General features: G+C 36.1%; 2 protein-coding genes across 2 annotated transcripts in view; one reads left to right on the forward strand and one right to left on the reverse strand.

Moving 5' to 3' along the window:
* Positions 1-184: 184 nt before the first annotated feature.
* LOC109055934 (solute carrier family 35 member G2-like) lies at positions 185-5,731 on the reverse strand. The gene is made up of 2 exons (XM_042718255.1): positions 5,399-5,731; positions 185-2,613 (listed from the first exon to the last, which is right to left on the reverse strand). Exon 2 carries the CDS (start codon positions 2,581-2,583, stop codon positions 1,336-1,338), a length of 1,248 nt encoding a protein of 415 aa, XP_042574189.1. The 5' UTR covers positions 2,584-2,613; positions 5,399-5,731; the 3' UTR covers positions 185-1,335.
* A 9,073-nt stretch (positions 5,732-14,804) lies between these two features.
* LOC109048310 (cohesin subunit SA-1-like) overlaps positions 14,805-24,403 on the forward strand; it is a 47,433-nt gene continuing 37,834 nt past the window's right edge. Inside the window, exon 1 of the mRNA XM_042718257.1 lies at positions 14,805-14,993. The gene's annotated coding sequence lies outside the window, so the exon portion shown is untranslated. The remainder of the gene's footprint in view (positions 14,994-24,403) is intronic.

Below are 24,403 nucleotides of genomic sequence, written 5' to 3' on the forward strand. Positions count from 1 at the left end.
TATTAAAATATAAATTCACCTGCTTCATTCATTTTAGCGTAACTATTTGGTTCATCCCTACCACCTTGTGGACACTGTGGAAAAGTCCTATAAAACTTTCAAAACAAGGACAAACTATTGTGCTTGAAGAATTTGTTTTCTTTTAGCTTAACAAAAAGTGTTAAATTTTCATAAAAATGCACAGTGAAATGAATACATGCTTTTATTAAAGAGAAAACAAATCTTTGAAAATATTTCAGTGTGAAACAGTACACATTTGTTGTTTTTTTTAAAGACAGCACAGGGACATTCTAAGATTTAAGTGAAGTTATTTCATTCCTGTTTCTGGAAAAAAAAATGTTGTGACATTAATATTATATGAACAAGTTTGCATGGATCATGCATTGGCTTTTTTTTTCTATTCCCATAAAATGAATGTTTTTTTAACCTGGACACAATGCCTTTGCAATGTTACATACTTTGTCAAATAATTAGAATCTTCTGCACAGACTATGCAACCTCAAATGTGAGAATACCTTGCCAAAATATATTATTTCAGTACAATGGTTAAAACTTTCATTTCCAAGTAAAACTCTGGAGTGAATATGCAACAGCCCTCAATATTTCTCAGTTAACTGGAAATTATGAAATCATATGCCAACAGAAAAGCTCTATTAGGCACCAGCCTGAAGCACTGTTGCCAAAACTGATATGATTCACACAGGCTAATCTGGCTGTGCCAAAAATCGTTGCTCTGACTGCTTTTCAGGGCCATATAGTCACTAAATACCAACAGGGGGCACTCTTGACCATGTCAATTTGGAAAATAGTTCATATTTCTGAAAATATCCAATCTTGTCATTGCAGCTCCTCTGCACAGATATTTATTTGGATGTACTACCTAATGAAACATGATATGACACAGCTAAACATTGATAATACTTCATAATGTGTGATAAGAAACAATAACCTCTTTGAGCTTCACATAATACAACAGTCAAAGACAACTTCACAATGGCACTTTTTCAGTGAATAAACTTTACATAAACTTTACATAGATCTTCTTCTCAAACATTCACAATAACCTCTGTCCACTCTTAAATATAAAGTTTCTAAATGGGATTTTTGCAGAGATGCCATAGAAGGACCATGTTTGGTTCCCCAAAGAACCTTTCTTAAAAGAACCATTTTTTTTCTTGCTGTGAAGAACATTTAAAAAATCTAAAGAACCTTTTGTTCAATTAAAAGGTTCCATGGATGATAAAGGTTCTTCATGGAACCACAGATGCCAATGATCCTTTGTTTTTAAGAGTGTGGGTACCATTAATTAAACAATTTCTAAAACAATAACTTTGTTCACTGTATCGGTGAGTCAAGGATCTCTTCATACTCCTGTCTTTTGCTCTTGCCCACCCAGTAAAGCTTTACAGCCGTCAGCACGACAACACTGGTGATGATGATGAGACCCCCGATGATGTCATACACCGAGGGCACCATGTGGAGCACAATCAGCTGCAGAAGCATAGCCACAACAATCTCCATATGCTGAACGGTGCTGACCAGTGCGGGATGGAACTTGTTGAGGGCGTAATAGACCCCCAGGAACGCCACAGTGGAGCAGACACAGATGCTGATTAGATACCCCCACGTCTCTGCATCCAGTGGAATGATGGGCTCCTGCAGAATGAACATGGTGGAAACTCCCCACACCGTTCCGGTCCAGCCAAAGGTGAAGAGTGCAGTCCACATGCTCACCCTCTCTTTGATGGCGCGGTATATGATCATGGACAGGGCCGCCATTAAGCCTGCCATCACCGTCATGGTGTAGCCAAAGGCCTCCTTCCAGAAACCAAGTGATCGGTGCTCGCCTACGATGTTGGGAATCATGACCAAGCAGAGGCCAAGGACGCTACTGACAACCGTCACCACATCTGTCATACCCAGTCGCTCGTCGATGAGTAAAAACGCCAGTATGGCGCTGAAGACCGTCGTGGTGGCTCTCCACATGATGGTGCCATTGCTGGGCGGGACGATGGCAAAGGAGGTATAAGCACACGTGATTGAGATGACATTGCACACGCCATAAAAGAAAAGACGCAATCTGTAGCCTTGAGGCCCGAAGGGAGGCTCCTTGTAATAAAACACCACGGCGATGGACAACACCTGGATGACGGAGCGGATAAAGAGAAGCTCCAGCGATGGCACCCTAGAGCGGTCAGCAGCCAGGCGTGTGATGAGAGCCACGCAGCCGTGGGCCAGAGCCGCCCCAAACAGAGCAGCCCATGTCATGCGTGAGGCGAACACAGAGGCCTCCCCGAAGCTCTGCAGCTGACCTCCGACCCCTTTCTCCTTTTGGTCCCCAGCCAGTTTGGACCGACTGTCAAGTGCACCGAAAAAAGTCCTGCCTGACTTGCTGTCAGTGAGGTGCTTCCTGTCTGAGGTCTCTTCGACAAATGAGCCAAAGTCTTCAAAAGATGGAGCGTCATCATAGCCCTCGTCTCCAGGCTGGGGAAAGTGAGTGGCGTATTTGACTGTCACTGTGTTTGGGTGGATTTTGACTCTCTTCTTGGAGCCAAGAAGATGCTTTGATGGTGAATCCTCCATTTTCTTATAATACCAGCTGTCGAATAGCTCCTGAATGTAAAGAGAAAGAATTGTTCATAGATGAAATACTTCAAACTTAAAACAAGATGTACAGCTAAATATATCAAGCAAGGCTTTTAAAATGACTGAAATTTCACAGAGAGAGACTTCTCAAGTAAAGCTATGGCATATACAGTCGTGGCCAAAAATATTGGCCCCCTTGGTAAATATGATCAAAAAAGGCTGTGAAAATTCATCTGCATTGTTAATCCTTTTGGTCTTTTATTTAAAACATTCACAAAAATGTATCCTTTCATTGGATAATAAGAATTTAAAATGGGGGGAAATATCATATGTCATTATAAATGTTTTTCTCTAATACACATTGGCCACAATTAATGGCCCCCTTTTATTCAATACTTTTTGAAACCTCCATTTGCCAGTTTACAGGTCTAAATTTTCTCCTATAATGCCTGATAAGGTTAGAGAAAACCTGACAAGAGATCAGAGACCATTCCTTCATCCAGAATCACTCCAGACCCTTTAGATTCCCAGCTCCATGTTGGTGCTTCTCCTCTTCAGTTCAGTCCTCTCATTTTCCGTAGGGTTCAGGTCAGAGGACTGGAATGGCCATAGCAGAAGCTTGGTTTTGAGCTCAGTGACCCATTTCTGTGTTGTTTTTGAGGTTTGTGTTTGGGTTATTGTACGGTTGGAAGATCCAAACATGGCCCATTATAAGATTTCTAACAGAGTCAGTCATTTTCTGATTTTTTATATGTTGGTATTTGCTGCCAAAATTAACACTGTGTATCTAAACAAGATGTCCAGGACCTCCATCAGAAATATAGGCCCACAACATCAAAAATAAAGCAGTATATTTCAGAGTACACATGGGGTACTTTTTTTCTCTGTGTTCACCAAACCCATCTTGAGTGTTTGCTGCTAAAAAGCAAAAGGTTTTCTGAACCAGAGACTCAACTATTTTCTGCAATTCTCCAGCTGTGAACCTTGGAGAGTCTTTAGCTACTCAAACTCTCCTTCTCACCATGCATTAGGACGATATAGACACACGTCCTCTTCCAGGTAGTTTTGTAACATTTTCTGTTGGTTGGAAATTCTTAATTATTGCCCTGATGGTGGAAATGGGAATTTTCACTGCTCTAGCTCTTTTCTTATAGCAACTTCACTAATTTGTGAAGCTCAGTTATCTTTTGCTGCAGATCAGAAATATATTCTTTGGTTTTTCTCATTGTGATGGATGATTAAGGGAATTTGGGCTTTGTTTTCCCTCCTCTTTATATTTCTGTGAAACAGGAAGCCAGAGCTGGATGATTTCATGTTTATAATCATACTGGAGTGCTCAAAATTGTGAATATGAATGGGAATATACTTCAGAGACATTTTACTCATAAGAATTTATAGGGGGGCCAATAATTGTGACCAACGAGTATTTGAGAAAAACATTCATTTCATAATGATATTTCCCCTCCGTTTTAAATTCTTATTATCCAATGAAATGATACATTTTTGTGAATTTTTTAAATAAAAGACCAAAAGGATTAACAATGCAGATGAATTTTCACAGCCTTTTTTGATCATATTTACCAAGGGGGCCAATATTTTTGGCCTTGACTGTAAGCGCCCTGGTATTCTGGAAGTATTTTTGGATCTGGATTGATGACTATTCCTCACACAGAGTTTACCACAGTATAAAACCTAAGGCAAACTCTTTCTTTACAAAAACTGAGATTAGTTCATATTATATGCTTTTTAATTTTACATGGAGGTAAGAACTGTAATATGGTTAAATATTATTACAATTTCAAATAACTGTCTGTAATAATTTCTATTTTCAAATGTAATTTATTCCTGTGATGCCAACGCTGAATTGAATCAAGTCTTTGCTTCATAAAAACATAAATGTCTTTGAAAAAAAAAAAAACCTTAACTCCAATTTTTGAATGGGAGTGTTTATGTCAATATGTGTAAGACTAGTTTTTACATTGTATAGTAAGACTAGATTTTAAAAGTGTTTTATATATAAATATATTTTAAAATCAAATTCATAAGCATTTATAAGCAGGTAAGTCAGTAAGTTCATGGATGTGTTTTACCTGGTTTTCCATGGTAATATTCATATTTAATTATGATATTTTTGTTAATTATACACCCTTCAAGGACTAGGCTATTTTTCATAAATTTCAGGCTGAGGCAAGTTGTTTCTTGTGTTTTACATTTATATATATAAAAAAAATAACAACAGTATCCTTTGGTCAAAACTATTTTTGCATGTTACCTCGTAAATTGTTTTTTTTTTTGTTTCTGAATCGTTTTAGACTACTTTTTACATTTACAATCTAAGCCTTTTTGTTGTCAGTTAATTAAGATATATATCTGCAAGAACTGACTCTCAAAAATAAACCTACACTGAGAGTAAAAGTGTGACAACTAGCCCCGCTGTCTCCTACAAGCTATTTAGAGAACATGGTCAATAATGACGCCTGCTTCGATGATGTCACATGACGCAGAAAGCAGAAGATGAAGCTGTCATATATGAGTGACATTCAGCAGAGATGAACTGATTTCACTGATACTGATTTTATGAATGAAGGAGGCACGCTGTGTCTAGTACTACAGCACTGAATGTACTCACGCCCCTCCTGTTATTCATGCCTAACATACATGATCATTAGCTTTAATAGGCTATGTATATATATATATATATATATATATATATATATATATATATATATATATATATATATATATATATATATGAAACAGGATATCTCTAAGACCACCTGCGCAATGACCAAGAAGAACGATGAAATCCCACCTGTCCTCTCAGACGCCTCTCGTCACTGAAGATCCGCGAATGAATCTATGAAATCCAGCGATCATTGTGAGGCAATATGTTTATGTCTTCCCATGACTTTCTTTCTGTATGGAAACGTTTCTAGATTTGTCTAAATAAATAATAGCAGGGCGCCTCCGCCTCCAGTCGGCTCGCAGCAGGTCTCACAGAGGCTTTTCTCGCAGGATGCTGAACTGAAGGGACGTTGTTTCTGGTGGTGAGATCTCAGTCGAGCTGCATGCATGGACTATAATGAGGAGCATTTGCTCTAAGCGTGCGTCATCTTTCAGGAGGAGCGTCAGCGTGTCATTGACGCAGTAGAACTTCACCTAACAACATTTGAATCACTCCGTCACTCTTCATGGGCATGGCATGAATAAAATTTATACATGAACAGAAATGAATACATAGAGATATATACCTATTTTTTAAAGTTCCATATGTAAGCTATTTCAGAGCAAGGTGAGTACAGCGTGACAGGCTCGCCCAAATAGTGCATTTATCAATTAGGATGAAAACTAGGCTATATGGCTTTATACATTTTTGCAAAGATTTAGTCTACCTTAGAATTATTAAATCATGTTAAACAGGCCATGAGTCAATTATATTAGTGGATTTGTTAAAAAAAACGCAACAAGCATAAATTTCATGTTCTTTTTAGAAGAGTCGTTACAAGTGAATTATTAATTACAAAACAGTATATATGGCTACAGCTTTATGTTGTTTATGAAAATAATTAACTTGTGCAAAACATAATATTTCTATATACACTCTTAAAAATAAAGGTGCTTAAGGTTCTTCAAGCGATGCCACTGAAGAACCATTTTTGGTTCCACAAAGAACCATTCAGTCAAAGGTTCTTTAAAGAAGCATCTCTTTCTTCTCTTTTTATAATCTAAAGAACCTTCTTTCACCACAAAGAACCTTTTGTGAAATAGAAAGGTCCTACAGATGTTTAAGGTTCTTTATGGAACCATTTAGACAAAAAAGGATACTTCTATGGCATTGTGAAGCACTTATATTTTTAAGAGTGTGGGCTACATAAATTTGTAGAACAAAGAATTCTGTAGCATGCATGATGGGAAGCCTCAGTCCCCATTAACTTTGATCAAATGGAAAAGAGATGCATGGAATATTGATTGCGACTGACAGTTCATAACATTCTCATTCTCAATAACATATTTTTTTTTCACTGAAGAAAGAATGTCATACATACAGTTTGAAACAACATGAAAGGTGATAGAATCTTTTTTAAGTGTACTTATGAGAAATGAGACAAACATTTAAAACATGCTTTAAATGTGATCAGGAGCAAAGAACTGCATCATTCATATTTCATGATATGATATGACCCCTGTGACTTCTGTTACTATAATGAGGGGAGATCTCAGCATGTTTTTACCTCCCATATGCTGACTGATTATCTGACACAGCTGTGTAACCCAGTATTTTAAAATAAAAAGGTTTAGCATATTTTTTTCTTCAAGAATCTCTTGTCTTGCTGGTTGGAATTTTTTTTTTTTTTTTTTTTTTTTTTTTGCTTGTCTATTTAATGAAGGTTTAAAACAACAACAACAACAACAACAACACTTTGAAAACAAAACAAAAAAAAAACACCTTGATCGTCTGTCATGTCATGAGTGAGTTTGTTTTGCTCCTCCATTTGTAATTACTTACATATAGCCTTTAATATTTATAATAACCAAGGTGTGAAAATAGCAAGGCCCTGTTTCCATAGTAACTACACCAGAGCGTTAACCAGAATATGCGGTTCAGCCCAAAGGATCAGCAATTTATCTTAAAGTGTTTATTTTTCATGTTTTAAATAGGCTGCCTGTGAAGCTCCCTGAATAAACAACACATGGGCAATTTTCTACATGCTATCAACACTACACTCATCAAGACTCAGATTCACACTCAGGCTAATGAGGTTTTCTTGAGTCAGACAGGAAGCTACATCACACATGCACTATACTCATTAGTGTATGGTTTCATTGATTTCACAGATATTGAGGGTGAACCAGGACAATGCTGCCTTAGTGTCGACTTTTATCTCTAATGTATAAAAAATGCATAAAGAACACTGATTTTATGTGAGATATCTGATTGCTCTGTCTGTCAGTATCTGTTTTACTCTCATTGTGACAGATCAGTGAGCGTATAAACCTCAAACACCTCTGAGATCTTTTCCGCTCTGTGCTGGTGCGGAGAATGATGGATGAAACTCATTCCACAGACACAGAGAACAAAGTGTCAGGTCCCTCCTGGGGTATGTGTATGTGTATCCCTGTTTGGGAATTACTGTAATTATTTTATTTTTTCCTACAATATAATAATCAGTCTGTGCCCAGTACTTATATTGAGTGATTATATATGATGGAAATGAATACGAATGAATGATATTCATTTACAGATTCTGGCATAGGCTTAGTTCTCAGTTTATTTCCTTTCATTCTCTGCAGATTTTTCGTTTTGACATCAGTGTAAAAACATAAATCCTTGACGTATTGCTGGAATTGTGGGCATACGAGGACAGAGACATAATAACAATGTCTCAAAGTGACAACAGCTCTGCGAGTCAGAGATTGGGCAAGGCAGCAGGGAAAAAGATTATATAAAAAGAAGTACTCTAAAAAATGCTGCAGTGTTAAAAACAAACCAATATGGGAAATTCTGGCAACCCAGTACTGGGTCAAAATGGACAATGACTAACAACACAGGCAAAATAATCAAAAGGTGAATTGTATTGATAAGCAAAAACACATTTCGAAATAGATACAAATATCAGTAATAAAAGTAAATAAATATTAGAACTTTAAAGCTTAATGTAACAAAATGTCAAACATATACTGTTATATTGTTTGTGTGAGTAACCGATAGCCCCGCTGTCTTCATGAGCTGATCATAATGAATAGACTGCATCTTCTCCCTGTTATTTTGAAAGCATTAAATACATTAACTCACTCTTCTCGGAGCTGAGAACATCAGTTTGATGGATTGATGCATCATGTTTAATAGTTTGTATTTTGTACACCTTGATCGAAACATTTTAAATAGCAATCAGTCAGAAAAAAATTATTAAATTAGGCCCTCTCGATACTTAACTCATTGTCTAAGTCTACTGGAGCAATAGCTTCCTGAACTTACCTAAATAAGAACACATTGCAACCCACTGAACAAGCTGCATGTCTCACAGCCTTAACAACCTAACTAAGATTAACCTAACTGCTACATGTAGGTGAGTGACAAAAGTTTGCATGTGATTTTACTGTAGGCTACAGTTAGATGCATGTGAATTTCCCTGATGCTCTCAAGACAGCAGCTGGCTTGCTGTCAGTCTGGCGTCAGTCTGGTTAAAATCACCATTTTAGGGAAATACAGATATTTGATGTATTTAAAATGAACTACTTTTCATGCTAGGTTCATTTTATGAAAATAAAACACATTGTACAATGTGTAATAAAAATGTGTATGTTTTCAGCATATATTCCACAAACAGTATACTGAACAGTTACACTTTATTTTCAGTTGTCCTTGTTACAGTGTAATTATACATTTAGGTACTGAGTAATATTAATTAACTGCATATACTTATTATATGGTTACGATTAGGTTTTGGCTTAGGGTCACTTGCATGTAATTATGCATAATTTATTGTTATTATAAAAGTAAGTATGTAATGTATGTACAAGGACCCCTTAAAATTAAGTGTTACCCTTTATATTAAGTGTCCTTAACTACTACGTACTTACATTTAAATCAGTCTTGTACTTACATCTGTAATTGGTTTCTGTAGTTACATTACACTGTTGTGTAATTACGCAGTTCCAAGCAATTAATGGGAAGTGCTCCTTGACATCATGCTTATAAAAGACTAAAGGATGTGGGATGGCGCTTGTAGGCTCGGTTTGACCAGCCAGTGATTGGCCAGTCATGACCATGATTGTATATGGAGTGTTCTCAACCTCATCCATTTTTTATTGGTGCAAGAGAATGCAGACACCAACAAGGGGGAGCAAAAGAGCTGCTGTGAGAGCTCACAGCAAGGTTATTGTGCTGTAAAAATAGAGCTAAGCTGCTGGACATGATTGCTGTTAGCTGTCCTTGCTTCAAAGACATTTGCTGGACATGATTAAGGCTAAGGGAGCGACACTGTTGACAACATCATGTGTTGTTTTTGCATGTGGCAGCTTTTTGATGATGGCCCTGCTAAATTTTACTGTAAACACAAATGTGAATTTATGGACAGCTAATGCAATAAATCTTTTGTGAGAAACACTTATATGAGACAGTGGCCTGCATTATATATGAAAATTGAACATGTGAATGTTCTAACATATTATGACAATATAGCAAAGCGCAGTATATTTTAATCCATAAAGCTGTGAAAGGTAAAAATCATGGTGGTATTGATGAAAACACACCCTTCAGAGGCTGCTGTTGCAATCTATAGCTCTTCAACTATTGCTGTTCAGAGACAAAGCTTTACAGATTTATCAGAGTAAACACTATGTGACTTGTAGATGTCTAAAACCTATAAAACACTCTGTTAACTGCTTTCTGATCATTCTGTCTTAGTAAAAATGTCCTGATCTGCCTACTTGAGTCAGCAGAAACAATCCATGATTAACCATTAAAAAGCATTAAAATTGATTGTGCAATCAGGCAGTTACTCACGACAATAGCTTGTGCTGAGGTGTACAGAAAAGCATGCATGAAATCCAATTGGTGATTAAAATTTCCATGATAACTGGAATAAAAAAAAAAAAAACAATGTGAAAGAAAATATATAATATATATATTACACCTTTTTTTCACATTTTAATTACCAATTAATTATGACTCTTGTGCCTTTTATATGTATATTTTTAATAAAAACATGTAATGTTATATATGTACACTGTTTGTACCCAGAATTTATATGTAAACATTTGACGTCTAAGAAAGTTCTCTTTCAATATTATATAGGCATGTGCTACATTTGAGTATATGCATGCACAGTATGACTCACTTATGACAGTATGTGGTCATACAGGATAAGAATATAATTTGAATAGCTCATCACTGACCTGTGAGTCAGGTAAATTGCTATATTCCTTTCCACCTACTGTTTCTCCCTCCCACTGATTGTGTCCCAGAGGAACGGAAGCAGGGGATAAGCCATCTTCAAGTACTTTTGGCCAGGGTAATTACATCCCTTATGTCAAGTTGCTATGGAGACAAAGAAGAGAGCAGCAATCAGTGCAAACATTTACTGTGGCTGCAGGGAATAGCTTTGTTTGAACTTACTGCGAAATGTGATTGTGACTGAGAAACAATTAATTTGTTATGAAATTTGGCGATTTAATACTGAACGATGACATGGCATGATAGACTCATTTACATACAGCAGTAAAATGTTCGTTAAGCTTCAAATCATGACATACAATGAGAGAAAATTAAAACACTTTGAACAGTAATGGCACTAATTTAGATGACATATATAAATACAGTATTTACAAGTTCTGACCACATGAATAACCAAATGAGGTTGTATTTACAAGCTGTTGTATTTGCCAAGTTGTTAGTCGGAAGGGACATGTAAATGTGAAAATAGCCCAAACAAGTGTTGTGAGTTTTAATAAATGATTTTCCAAAATTATACTTTTATGTGATTTATTTCAATAATATTAAGGTGCTGTGTACAAAATACTTACTGCTTATATACAAGACAACAAATGTAAGTTAAGCCCTTAAAATACAATATGCATACACAGTATAAATGAAAATGATATAAAATAAATATACAAAAAGGAATAGAATGGTGTAACTTAAATCTGAAAAATAAAAATGATTACCCCTTGGCTAACTGCTACAGTAGTACACAGTCTTAACACGGTGGCCATGTGTTTATGCAACTGCAATAAACAGAGTCTCTTACCCCTTTCTGTCTCTCAAAGCAGAAAGGTATCTATGTACATATGTATTTCCTTCGAGCATGTGACTGTCTCCAGGGTTAGTGCTCAGTGGCAAGATGTGAAGATGTGAAGTATTGATTGCTGTTTGAACTTTACACAGACATAGACGACAGCAGAGCCCAGTGAATGAGTCACCTCTAAATATCATCTTTCAAGGCGGCTTGACATCAAAATAGGAATTTTGACTTTTAATCCATGACTTGTTGATTAGTTATATTGTTGTTAGCAAAATACATTCACAATACACAATGGAGTATGAGACCTTTAGATTGTATGTAATGGTCTTTCAGACGTGTGTGTTTAGTGACAGAAGCCATGTGTGCCACCAGGCCTGTTTCCATTAGTGACTCACTCCTTCCAGCCGTTTCCAGTTCCATCATTCTTCTCTTGGGAGAAGAATGAGGCCTTGTAAATTCTCTTTTGTCCTGCTCATAAATCTAGAGTCGCCTAATTGGGTTAGAGTGTCTCGAATCCATCAGCAAACTGACAAAAGCCACCGCTGGGGAAGATTGTAGTGTACAGAAACAACACTGGATCTAATCTTATGATGAAACCAGTTGGGTAGGGAACAGGGAATACAAATGCAAAGAATATGCATGTGTAGATGGATAAAAATTGCTCTCTTTGATCTGGCGTGTTTGTGAGGAGAATAATAAGCTGGTCTGATCTCACAAATGATGTGTTCTGCAGCTCATATCATCTCCAATATTGTTTTGTCTCTAGGTAGTCCTTATCGTCTGCAGTGTAAATAGTGTGAAACAGCAAATCAACAAACAGTGGGTTGGTTGTTTGCAGCTTTAGCCCGGTGTCGGGTATCACTGCAGTGTGAGGTCTGCATTGTGGGATTTATCTCTTAGATTAAGATCTATCCCCACAGAGCTTGTTACTCTGCTGCAGCCTTTAACAGCTCTTGAGAGAAGCTGCTACACTCACAGGCAGCCAGGCGAGGTGAAACATTGCCTTTTAATGCCAGAGCAGGGGAGAGGCAGGGAGATGGGGCATGAAGGAGACAGACACTGTACGCTCCTTAAGCAGCATGTTAGCACCTTCCCAGGAGAGCTCTCACTCAGAGAAATCAGTAAACCAGCTGATGTACATCATGATGCACAGACATTCACTTTCTGCTTCTTTGTACATGTCACAGTGCATGGAGGAGGAAGACTATCTCTTTGTCAGGATGCACAATAATTTTAGAACTTTATTTCTATCAGTCATTATAAAAAAAAATTATGTACAGTATATTATTTGATCTTAGATATGCTCATTTCTATATTTTTACATTTAAATTGCATTTAAAATACTTCCATCATCCAATGCTCACCTAAAGTTCAAAAACAATTATTTAACACATTCTAAATGCCATCTTTTGCAAGTCTTAAAGAATTCATATCCATTTTCATGCTGCACATTATAATGTTGTGATACCTAAATTTACTGGTAGTATTTAAAATGATTATTTTTAGTTTGTTATACTCTGTATCTGTCTGTCTGTCACTGAAGTATCAAATATTGAGCTACAATGTCAAAAATAAAAAGTTGAGAAAACTCAAGTTTAAGGCAACCAGCTTCAGCAGAGTTTTCTCAGCTTGTTTTTGTAGGAGATTTTTGAGTTTTCTCAACTTTTAGCTGTATAAACTGAAAACAAGAAGTTGAGAAAACTCAAAAGTCTGCTGACTTTGCTGACTTTTAAGCTGGTTGCCTTAAACTTGAGTTTTCTCAACTTATTATTTTTGACAGTGTAGATGCTTTATGACAAGTACAAACTATCTGAATTATTCAAAATAATTATTCAAATAAACCATTTTAAATATGTTTAAAAATTTTAAAGTTGTATTTTGCTTATTGCATTATCAACCAATATATGAAAATAGTGCTGTCAAATCGATCACAATAAAATCCAAAATAAAAGTTTGTTTTTCAGGATATGAACTACATATGTTGTGTATGTTTATGTGTATATATAAACACACACTCACACACACACACACACACACACACACACACATATATATATATATATATATATAGTATATATTTGAGAAATGTTTTTGTGTTGTATATATTGTTGTATTAACAATTTTTCTTTTATGCCAAAAATCATTAGGATATTAATTAAAGATCATGTTCCATGAAGATATTTTGTAAATTTCCTACTGTAAATATATCAAAACTTAATTTATGATTAGTAATATGCATTGCAAAGAACTTCATTAAGTTTTTGCACCCTCAGATTTTCAAATAATTGGATCAAAATTGATAAACATAAATTTTGAAAAAACGACACTTATGACTGGTTTTGTGGACCAGGGTCCATATATATGTGTGTGTGTTATATATAAATATGAATATATATTACATATATTTCTTGAATATATACATGTATGTGTTTGCATACACAAACGTTTATTTTGGAAGCAATTAATTGTGATTAATCAATTTGACAGCAATATGAAATAGCTACAATAAAAATGCAAGAAGAGGTTTGGATGACTGACTGTCAGAAAAAGGTTTTCATTGTTTCACATGCATTATATGCTATATTTGATGTTTTGTATAGGCAAATGGCACAGAAAGACCAGATGAAGCAAATCAAATCTTTTTTTAAAATGCTTTTTATATGTTTGGCACAGCATCTGTCGTTGGTCTGATGGGTTGTTTTCATTGTGATTAAGACCTTTCCCTAAATTTTGAATGACTCATCAGCCCTATAACAAAACGAGAGGCCAGTGTGGACCAGACAACAGCTCTAGGCCCTCTCACTGTGAAGACCACCCACATACAATACACTCCAATCCCCTGGTGCAATTACACAAAGGTCACTACAGATTAGTCAGTTACTAAAGACTGAGAGCTTTAATACATTGTTTTCACATCAAAAGAAGTATAAGGGCAAATAAAAGCCAGTTGAAAATATTTAATTAATACAAGTAGAAAAAGGGAGAAATAAAAAGAAAGTAAAAGATGATCATGATAAAATGAATGGAGCTTTCAATATGCTATGCTGTTCAAACTAATTTATTTTCAGAGTTACAAGTAGGCTAATAAAAAATATTATAATACATAGTAGAATAATTCCATTAGGCCTCTAGCCTATATTTAACCAACATTCAGACACAATTCATAGAAAGTATTGTGTTTACAGGTGTTTATAGAGCTCCTGAAACATCAATCACACAATGAATAAAATATATCAATAAATCGTATAATGCTGACCAATTATGTTTTATCATTTTACAGTTTAAACCCCTATAAGCCCGAAGAACTTGGCTTTCTAAAGAAGAAACACATCAGCGCCAAGTGTGTTGTTTTAGCGCCTAAACAGCAGACATGCTTGTCGTGGTTGTGAGGGTCTCTCCTCCTCCCCACGCCGCCCGCTGTGCTTCGGCTGTACTTCGGCTGTTCTCGGCTGTGTCCGCCAGAGGGCGCTCGGGCTCCGATGACAACACGCGCCATTCGATTGTGGAAAATGCCACCAGATGGCGGTTTAGGATTGCTGCTCGTCTGAAAGGCGCGGTTCCTTTTCCCGGTCCAATTTTCAATTAATAAATCCATATTTAGCAAAACTTTTATCGAATTCCGAATAGCGGGAACGCCAACCTTTGCGACCATGAGCATTGCAGGTGAGTTGTATGCGTTTTTGTGCTGTTAGTGGTGTGTGAAGGGTAGCGGGTCTGGAGATTAAAGATGGAGGACAGCGGGGCTGGTGGGGGATGGGCGGCTTCTCCTCCGCTCTCGCACTGACTGCATCTCCTCAGGCCAGACCCACACACCCGCAGCCGGGCTTTAGCGGCTCTTCTGCGGCTCCGCGAGCACAAACGGCTCGGTCATAAAGAAAGGGCGCATTTTCTTAAGGCAGACGTATAATTGAGCTCATACGTGTCTGCAGACCTGCATCGGTCAGTCGCAGATATTGAGCTGCACTCATTATTTAATGACCAGTTTATGGCAAACACTGATTGCTGCGGGCTTGAGTAGATGCTGGTTTGGTTCTCAAGTTTTTTTTTTTTTTTTTTTCCCCCCTTTTTTTTTCTTCTTCTTTTTTTATGACATAATGCAGGTCCCGTTATTTAATCTGTCAAAGCCAATAAATTATTTCAGACATGTCAACAACTGGCTTAAACTGTATTCTGGTGTGCTTTAGTCATGTTGACATGATTAATCCCAGTGTAAGAGATGGAGAGGAGAGGAGAAGCAGCCAGACAGGTGTAATACTATTGCTATAATAGAGGAATATGTGAGAGATTCACTGGGTAAACGTGTTTGTGTGTGAGGGGGGAGGGGTTGAGTTTTCACCTTTGTTTTCATCTGTACTTTCTCAGACTGAAGGAAGATCACACTAGTATTGAAACTTCACAGTCAACCCACACTTGACTCATGTTATTACCGTTATTTCTCTGTCTGACAAAGACAGGTTTTTCAGCCAGTCAGCTTGGGTTCAACTACTAAGATAACTTGATTCTTAATGATTTTTAAAGGCTCTTCAGTAAAGGAGTTGTGGCTGAAATGCAATGTCTGGAGTTATTCTCTGTCAAATTCAGTTAAACATAAGGACACTCTCCTATCTATCTATCTATCTATCTATCTATCTATCTATCTATCGATCTATCGATCTATAGTGATGTTTGAAACCTCATTGTCTGGTAATTGCTGTCTTGTGATCATCAAAAACAACAACATCTTGTATTGGTATTCTTAGATTTGTACACCAGACAGACTTGGACAGATTTTTGTTATATTGTCATACTGTGTTTTTTTTTTTTTTTTTTTTTTTTTTTTTTACATTTAATCATATGAATTTCATGCTGTATTCGCTGGACTTGTTAAAATCTTATAGCTGTGTAAAAGCAGTGGCTTCTCTTCAGTCTTAAATGTCAATGTTGTAATATTGCTGTAATGTTACAGAAAGAGTGTTGTACTTTGAGACCAGCAGCAGTCTGGAAAACCACTAGTCGACTTTTTCTGTGAAGTGCAAATCATGTAACCATTTTTGTGCAGGGTTACCCAGCGTAGCACATCCTGTGGTTAAAAGTGTGGGCATTAAAAAAACATCTGAAAAAAAACTGAGTACAGTTCAGTGTGAAATATATACCTGACCGAACAGAGACTGTTAGAACAAGTCAGCCTACTTTGCATCTTCTTTTCCTGACAGATTGAAAGAATATAATCCTGCTATGCGCAGCTGAAAGATGTTGAGTACTTTGTTTCGTTCAGTTGCTGGTCTCTGATAACTGTGGCTCGCCAAGTCCTTTAGCAGCCAAAACCCATCTGTTCACCATTGCTCCTCACAACACATTCATAATGACATCTTCCTTCCTAAAAAAACAGTGAGAAGGCATGTGTGTGCTTGTACTTGTGATTTTTATTAATGCTTTGGAAGGAAGTCTGTTTATAATGATCGGTTTGACGTCAGTGGAGTTTACTTTAGTACCAGACATGCAGAAAAAATCAATTCATCTTTAAAAATAAAGGCCAGCTGTGTCTTTTAGTATATGTTATCTACAGATAGATCTAGATAAATCAAATAAATCTGGCATTTGTCTGTGTATAGAAATCATTTAAGTGGATTTTCAATGTGTTGATCACCTTGAGATGGATTATACATACATAGCAGGCTATGTTAATAACGACATATACCCTGTACTTTCGGAAGAAATATTATTAGGTTTATAGCTAGTAAATCATGCAAAATATTCAAAATAAGTTTCAGCTGCTTTGTATCAGTACTTGAGATTTCACAAGATTGCATTGTGCCTATCTTTGCCGAAGGATTACTGTATGGGGTTTTTATCATGCAAAATGATAAACACAACATTTGCTTGACCTAAAATAGAGCTGATTTTGAATGGCTTTTGTGTTCATTCTCTTGGCATGGTGCAACGGATTGTTTCCTGGCAGTTAATCAAAGTCTTTCTCAGACCTGAGGCCAAAGTCTGTGAATAATGAAAAGAGTGAACAAGTTTAAAGTTCCAGTCTGTTGATATGAATGTCATATTAATGAACAAAAGAGGCTCTATTTTGATTTACTTTTTATGAATCAATTTCTTCAGCATGGGGCAGATTCAATAATACATGATGGAATGAGCTTCAAAACAAGGTGTTTTAAACAGACAGCAAAACTTGTATTAAGTCAAATATCTGCACCCAGCTTGACCTTCCATTACTGAAACTGATCAACATCAATTTTTGATTCATGTTTTTGGACTGCCAAAAGATGCCATTTTTAATCAAAATTGGTGCAAAAATTATTTTCCAAATTTACCTGAAAATGCAACTTAGTGAGGCCATTTGACAATAATATAGCATGCAATTGTTAAAGTGTTTATCGATTAAACCTATTATCGCTGACCTATTTCATTTGTAAATGGATGTTTCTTTAACTATTGCCACTTTTAGAAAATAAACTCTCTTAAAACACAATTTTTACATTCTTAAGTTGTTTATTTATTCTGTCTTATAACAAATCCCAACAGTGAACACACACACATGCATTAGTCTCATTTCCACCAGATTGGTAAATGAATACACTAACCTTAAAAACCTTTGCTGGGGAAAAGATGTTGATTATGTTGGGGAAAAACCGATGGAAATCATAGTTTGTGTGCAAATTGATATTAGTTTTGCTAAATATAGAAAACCTTTATGTTTATTTATTTGACTCTTTTTTTTTTTGATTATTATAGTAAAATAATTGTTTTATAATCGCTTTTAAGTGTATATTTTTATTTTATAGGGTATAGAACCACAGAAAATATTGGCAGTAATACATAACAAGTAATTTGAAAAGTTTAAAAAAGTTAAAAAGTTTCCATGATGGTTTAATAAGACCATCAAATAACAAAAAAGGAAAATATTAGTTTTAATAATGTTCAACCACTGGGTCATAAAATTGCCCAGAACTGAAGAAGCACCGGCGTATTGCCAGCAACTGCTCCTGCCGTCAGCCGTGGCTCTGAACCAGATTTGTGAGATTAGCAATTACTTCAGCTGACATCTTCAGTTTGTCAGCACACTGCTCCGATACGTCTGACAGTACGGATATGTGATTATCTTCCTCGCCGACGATACCCTCAAAACAGACGTGAATGGGGCCTTTGTGTTCAGTGAAAGACCGTGATTGAAGCTTGCTAAAGTGCAGCAGCTCTGAGAGTAAGACGGCTCCATGCTGTGTCTCTCCTCCTTCTCCTGCAGTCTCCATTTTGTGAGCGCCTGCAGCGGGGCGGCCATGACTGCTGCCGCAGTGACACCAACACAAAAGCACTGTGCCTGTCCCATTCAGCTGCATGTGGCCGGCGCAGACTCACTGCTGTGTGAATGAAAGTGCTTTTGTTGTTGTTTAGGTTGATGTTTGTAAAGGATTTAGTGGTCATGGGTATTGCTAGCCTCTAGTAAAGCTCCCAGTGGCTCTGTCTCATCAGTTATTAGTTTCTCACACATTCAGCAGCAGCTGCTGGTGTGTGTGTGTGTGTGTTAGAGAATGGGAAATGTCTTCCTCAGTCTTCAGGACTTTTTCTTTTTCACAGTTAATGTGTGTTTGGTGTCTCTGCTGAACAAACCCTCCAGAATAAAAGCAGGAAGTCAGCACAATGACATGCCTCAGAGCTGCAGCTGCATTCACACGCCACACCTAGTAAAGTGATTTTACACTAGAGTCAACAGTCAGGTTCAATGTGCATTAAGTGCACTTTATATTTGTACTTTATATTGGCAGGGACCTGGCAGTATGATGTTATTTTGATTTCTGGACCACAAGAATAATACTGTTGAATAATCTATTCATCTGTAGACTAACACTGGATAGTCTTCACTGTATAAATAAACAGTAATGACAGACAGCAGCAGGTTTATTTAGGCTGCTGTCTCTAAGACTTCATGCATTTTGCTTCTCAATGGGTTACATTCATTTAATAGCCTACATACTGACTATGTTTAAAATAAACCAACTGTTTACATGAATACTCACCAAGACTTTTGCAAGACTTAAAAGCATATGCAATTGATACATTCCATCATCTGTCCCAAGCGTCTTGTGCAGGAATTTCTCGGCTATAAGCACGGAACCTGCAGAATGAATAGAATTATGCGCAATACCCACCATCCTGTGCTAAAATTCAAGTCCTGCTCCGTCTCCTCTGTTAATTGCCCAACTGTGAATGATGTGAGGGGCATCACTTTGATGTCACTGAGAAGCCAGTCGTGGCAGGGATGATTTTTAGTGTGGCGGCCCACCACGGCAGAATTAATGTAGCAGAAACACTGCTATATATGCTATCTGCCAAATAATCGACTTATCAGTATCAACTAGAAGCTGGTGCATCTATGAATGGTTCCCAAATAATAGTGACATCTTTACTGAAACTAAAATTGATGTTCTCACCGAAAATAAAGTTAAGGATGCAACAATACAGTTAGCCCACGTTTGAATACATACCTAATTTTTCAACCACGGTTTTCGTTTCGAAAAGAGTGTTTTTTGCAACAAATTTTAACAACAACAACAACAAAAAACTCCTAAACTTCTGTGCACTGGAAAAAGTGTGGATTATTATATGTCTACTAAAAATTTATTTTGAGAAAGGAAATATTTTTCTAATATTTAACCAAAATAGGATGGATTGCACTATAAACACGTGTAATGTTTGTGTTTCATTCATACTGGTAGTCAGAGGACAGAGGGTTCTCTTTTGTTGGACAGCAGGTTTATATGCAAGTCATTACAAGGGAAGATGCTCGGCATGTGTTGCTGTTTCAAATGCACTTTATAAGCGGGGAGGTGTTTCTTCATCTCGGCACATGAAATCACGGGCACACAGCCAATTCTGAGAGAAATAAAACACATGGAAATTTAAACACCAAACAGAAAAAACACAATTCACAAGTGCATATTGAACCGTCGATGTCGTACCGAATGGTTCAATATTATATTGAGAATTGTGACATCCCTAGTTATTATATTTGAATTATTGAGTAACTGAAGTCACTGTCTGTAAATGTGCAGTAAGCAATTTCTGAGAAACGCTTTTGATATTTAAAATCACATATCTTACCAAATTCTCACCAAAATTCACAAACATGCTATTAATTCAACACAGGCAACTCCCCCATCATGAGTGGACACGTCCCTTACTGGTGATTGGCTAGAAGTGTGTTTGGGTGCTTGGTCCGATCCACTTTCAGTGGTGTTTCTCAGAAATCGCTTACTCCATGTTTAAACCAGTCATAGTAGCAGCAAGCTGCCTGATATTTCAGCCAAACTAATTTTGCATATTGCAACTATAGCATAATTTGGGTTATAATGAAGTGTGTCCGCTCTGCTGGGCTGTTTATCTGTTGTAGTTTATGTACTTTTTGGGCTTGAAAAAGATGCTGACAGTCAAAATGCACTGAGAAGAGCAAATTGAAGTCACTGTTTCAGTTAATGGTTTTGCCTGGGTAAAAAAAAAGCTTTTTTAAAATGTTTTTGGTTGCTGAATTTTTGGTGCATCAGTATTCTTATATTTTTTGTTGTTGAGGTCAATGAAAAACTGTCTTTGTACACTATTACTTGTACTTTATCTGGGTCTGTCAGCAATTCAGATTTAGGAGAATTTATAGGACACACTGAGAGGTTTTACTGTATTAGAGCTTTTCCCTTTGCTGTGCTGTGCTATTGTTTAGCAGATAGTGATGAAGGAAGATTATAGCAAGCCCAGCGTTCAGGGTTAATCCTGTAGTCTTCCCATCAGTGGAGAAAGATCCCTAGAGATTAAGGGCTTCTCACGTCCCCTGGGTCAGTCATCTGCTGTTTGGAGCACCTCATCTCATTAGTGTGCAGTTAAAGCCTTATGCTTTAAACGGTGTGTTGTGTCTGAGAGATTTAGCTGTCACACAGAGAAGCTGCTACAGAGAGTGTGCTTTTATAGTTACATAGTGCAGTTAAACACTTAAAAATGTGTGATTGTCATTGCATTAGACATGAAACCAAATGGCTTCTGCAAACAAACAATGCTAGGTCTTTTAATTAGAACTAAGTTCACTTTTCTGAGCCAGGTGCATTTAAATGTTCCTTCTTCTCCACCTTATAGTGTGTATAAATCAGCATGCTAAATGAGTATATCTAAATAAACAATATCCCTGCCACAAAAGCTGACCTGCTGCTGCCATCAAGATTATAAAATGCACACTTTATAGTCAAGGAAAAGGCTGCGGGACAATAAAACAGCTGATGTCATAGATCACACAGCAGGGCCAACATGACAGATGTGACATCTGTGGATTGTATTCATGAGGTCACACTAGACTGAGAATGCAATATCAGCCTGCTTCAGATCCCAGATATGGGTAACTGGATAACAGGATATGATGTCACACTCCTGTTTTGGATTAATAATTAATTTAATAATGGATTACATTAATAATAATAATAATAATAATAATGATATCATATTGTTAAAATGTAGTATGTTTTCACAACACTGCAAAGCATTAAATTTTGTGTTGAGTCTGGAAGTCATTCTTTGACGTTCACATTTAGATTTAAACTTTTGGTCTGAAAAGATAATTAAATATGAAAAATGACATAAAAATGACATGACATATTGGTAATTACAGCCATATTTGGTGCCAGCATAAAGACATTGATTACCTGCCATACAGTTAATATGTCTGGATTGGGAATGTCTTGTAATACTATCTAAATACTGTAATACTTTTGCTGACCCTGGAATGACATATAAAGCTAAAAAAAGTTTGCTTAAACGCAATCTCAAATTTTAATCACAACATATAATTATTGCAGTTCATTGTGTTCACCGTTTGTTTGATGCATTGTAATTTGTAACTAACTGCATGATTCTTACTGTACATTTCTGCCATAGTAACCACTAATAATAACCTACTCCTAGATATAATGTAGAAACTGTAAACCTGCTTTGCAACGATTTGTATCATGAAAAGCACTATACAAATAAACTTGAATTTAAATGAATTGTAATAGATGGACATTGAACAGGTTATCATAGTAAAAAACAATACAAAACAAAACAAAAAATGTGTTACAATTTAAAAAAGTACTTATTTTATTTCAGCAAATTGCCAAAGCAACATGATTCATTTTCGGACAGTTTAACTTAATGTATTATAATATCTAAAACTGAAATAAAATTAATATGGACATATGTAAAAAAAAAAAAAAAAAATTAATTAAAAATAATATTTAAAGAATAGTAGTATCTGAATGGTGGGCTATTTTTGTCTTTTGCTATTGCAGTATTGGCCATAAAGAAACTCTTCTGGTCAACCATCAGTAACATCATTTCAGCTCTTGCTAGTTCCTGTTTTCAGCTTGTTCCCACATCCTGTCGGCTTGGGTGTTTCTTTGGGCTTCACGTTGTGATTCTTAAAATGTCTCTGCGCTCAGCCGTCATCCCCTCACCTGACATTCCTCTCCCGCAGGTGAATGGCCTCTTTTATAGCATACGTCTCAGAGACGTGACGATGACTTCATCGTCTCAACAAAGCCCATTTTTTAACACTGCACTTGGCTGGTTATGTGCAGACTAAGGCATTTACTTCATCACGTTCAATATGTTCTGTACACTGTAAAAATTAATTTGTTAAGTTTACTTAATTCAATTGCCTTAATTCAATTAAGTAAACTTAACTTTAAAAGTAATTTGTTAAGTTTATTTAATTCAATTGTGCAAACTTGTTGCCTTAATTCAATTAAGTAATCTTAACTTTATTGTTTTAAGTGTCATTTAAATCTCTGCTAATATATTAAAAGTATTCCTTACTTATTTTGAGTTCAATTTAGTTAAGCCATTTAAGTTTTCTTAACTTAATTGAATCTGTGATATGAGGAACATTAGTGCTCAGAATTACTGACTCTCAGAGTGCATTGCAGCATTAATAAATTATACAATTGCTTTGTTTTGCGTTTGTTGTTTTTATTTTCCAATTTTATTTGCTGCCTTGTTGTCAGTAGTAGCACAACAAAAAGAACAAATAAAATGGTTAGTAAAATTAATAAAAATAAATGAAATTGAATTGTTACCATTGTTGTGATTCGTGTGCTGAATGTTAAAGTTTGTGAGTGACTTCAGCATATTATCACAAATAAAAAAGGATTATGACAACATAACAAAAACCTTCTCAAGGTTTTCATGAAAAACAATGAAATTGTAAAAGATCATTTATAATCACAAAACAACACACTAATGATTTAATTCAAATATAGATCAATTTTTAAAAGCAATCTATTTATTATTTTTCTTTCCCTGAAGTCAAATAACTCCAATTTCATGTTGCATTGCTGTATTAATAGGAAAGAAATCATAAGAATAAAAACAAAGTTCCAAATGCCAAACCAAAGAGAACACTAATCACTGTAATGGTGAGTTTAAAAAAAATGTTGATGTTGATGTTCTCTCAAATATTTCAGTTGTATTGAAAATTGAACAATCAACATGACTGTGGGAGACGAGTGAATGCAACTAGTGAAAGATAACTGCAGACATGGAGGAAATTAGTGAAAAGTCTATTAAGACTCTTTTTTTTTTCTTTTCTTCTTCTTCTGTTATGTTGTACATTACCAACATATTAGTACACTGCTGCCTCTCATTGGTTTATTAATGTCATTGGTTCCTTTATGGCTTCTTGAATATTTTAAGTAAGTGTCACTCAAAAAAAGTAAGTAAATTGTTTTATTTGCCTTAAAAGTAGCTGTAACTTAATAAAACCTAGTAAGTATTACAACTAAATAAAGATAACTAAATATATCTAAGTGAAACAGACCTTTAATCCAACAAACTAGATGCTCTTAAGTACTGTTTACTAAAGTTGTTTAGTTGAACTATTGCATCCACCTGAAAGTTCACATAACACAGTGTAATTAAGTACATTTAACAAATTTGTAAAAATCTGTTATGTTCACTCGCTTTTCTTAAGTAGATTCAGTTATTACTTTTTACAGTGATACGCTCCGGGCTCTTTCCCATGGACAAGACTGAGGCTCCTGAAATATGTGAGATTCAAGGAGAGCAGATGGAATTAC

The sequence above is a fragment of the Cyprinus carpio genome, chromosome B2, assembly GCF_018340385.1.
Source record: "Cyprinus carpio isolate SPL01 chromosome B2, ASM1834038v1, whole genome shotgun sequence".
Classification (NCBI taxonomy): Eukaryota; Metazoa; Chordata; class Actinopteri; order Cypriniformes; family Cyprinidae; genus Cyprinus; species Cyprinus carpio.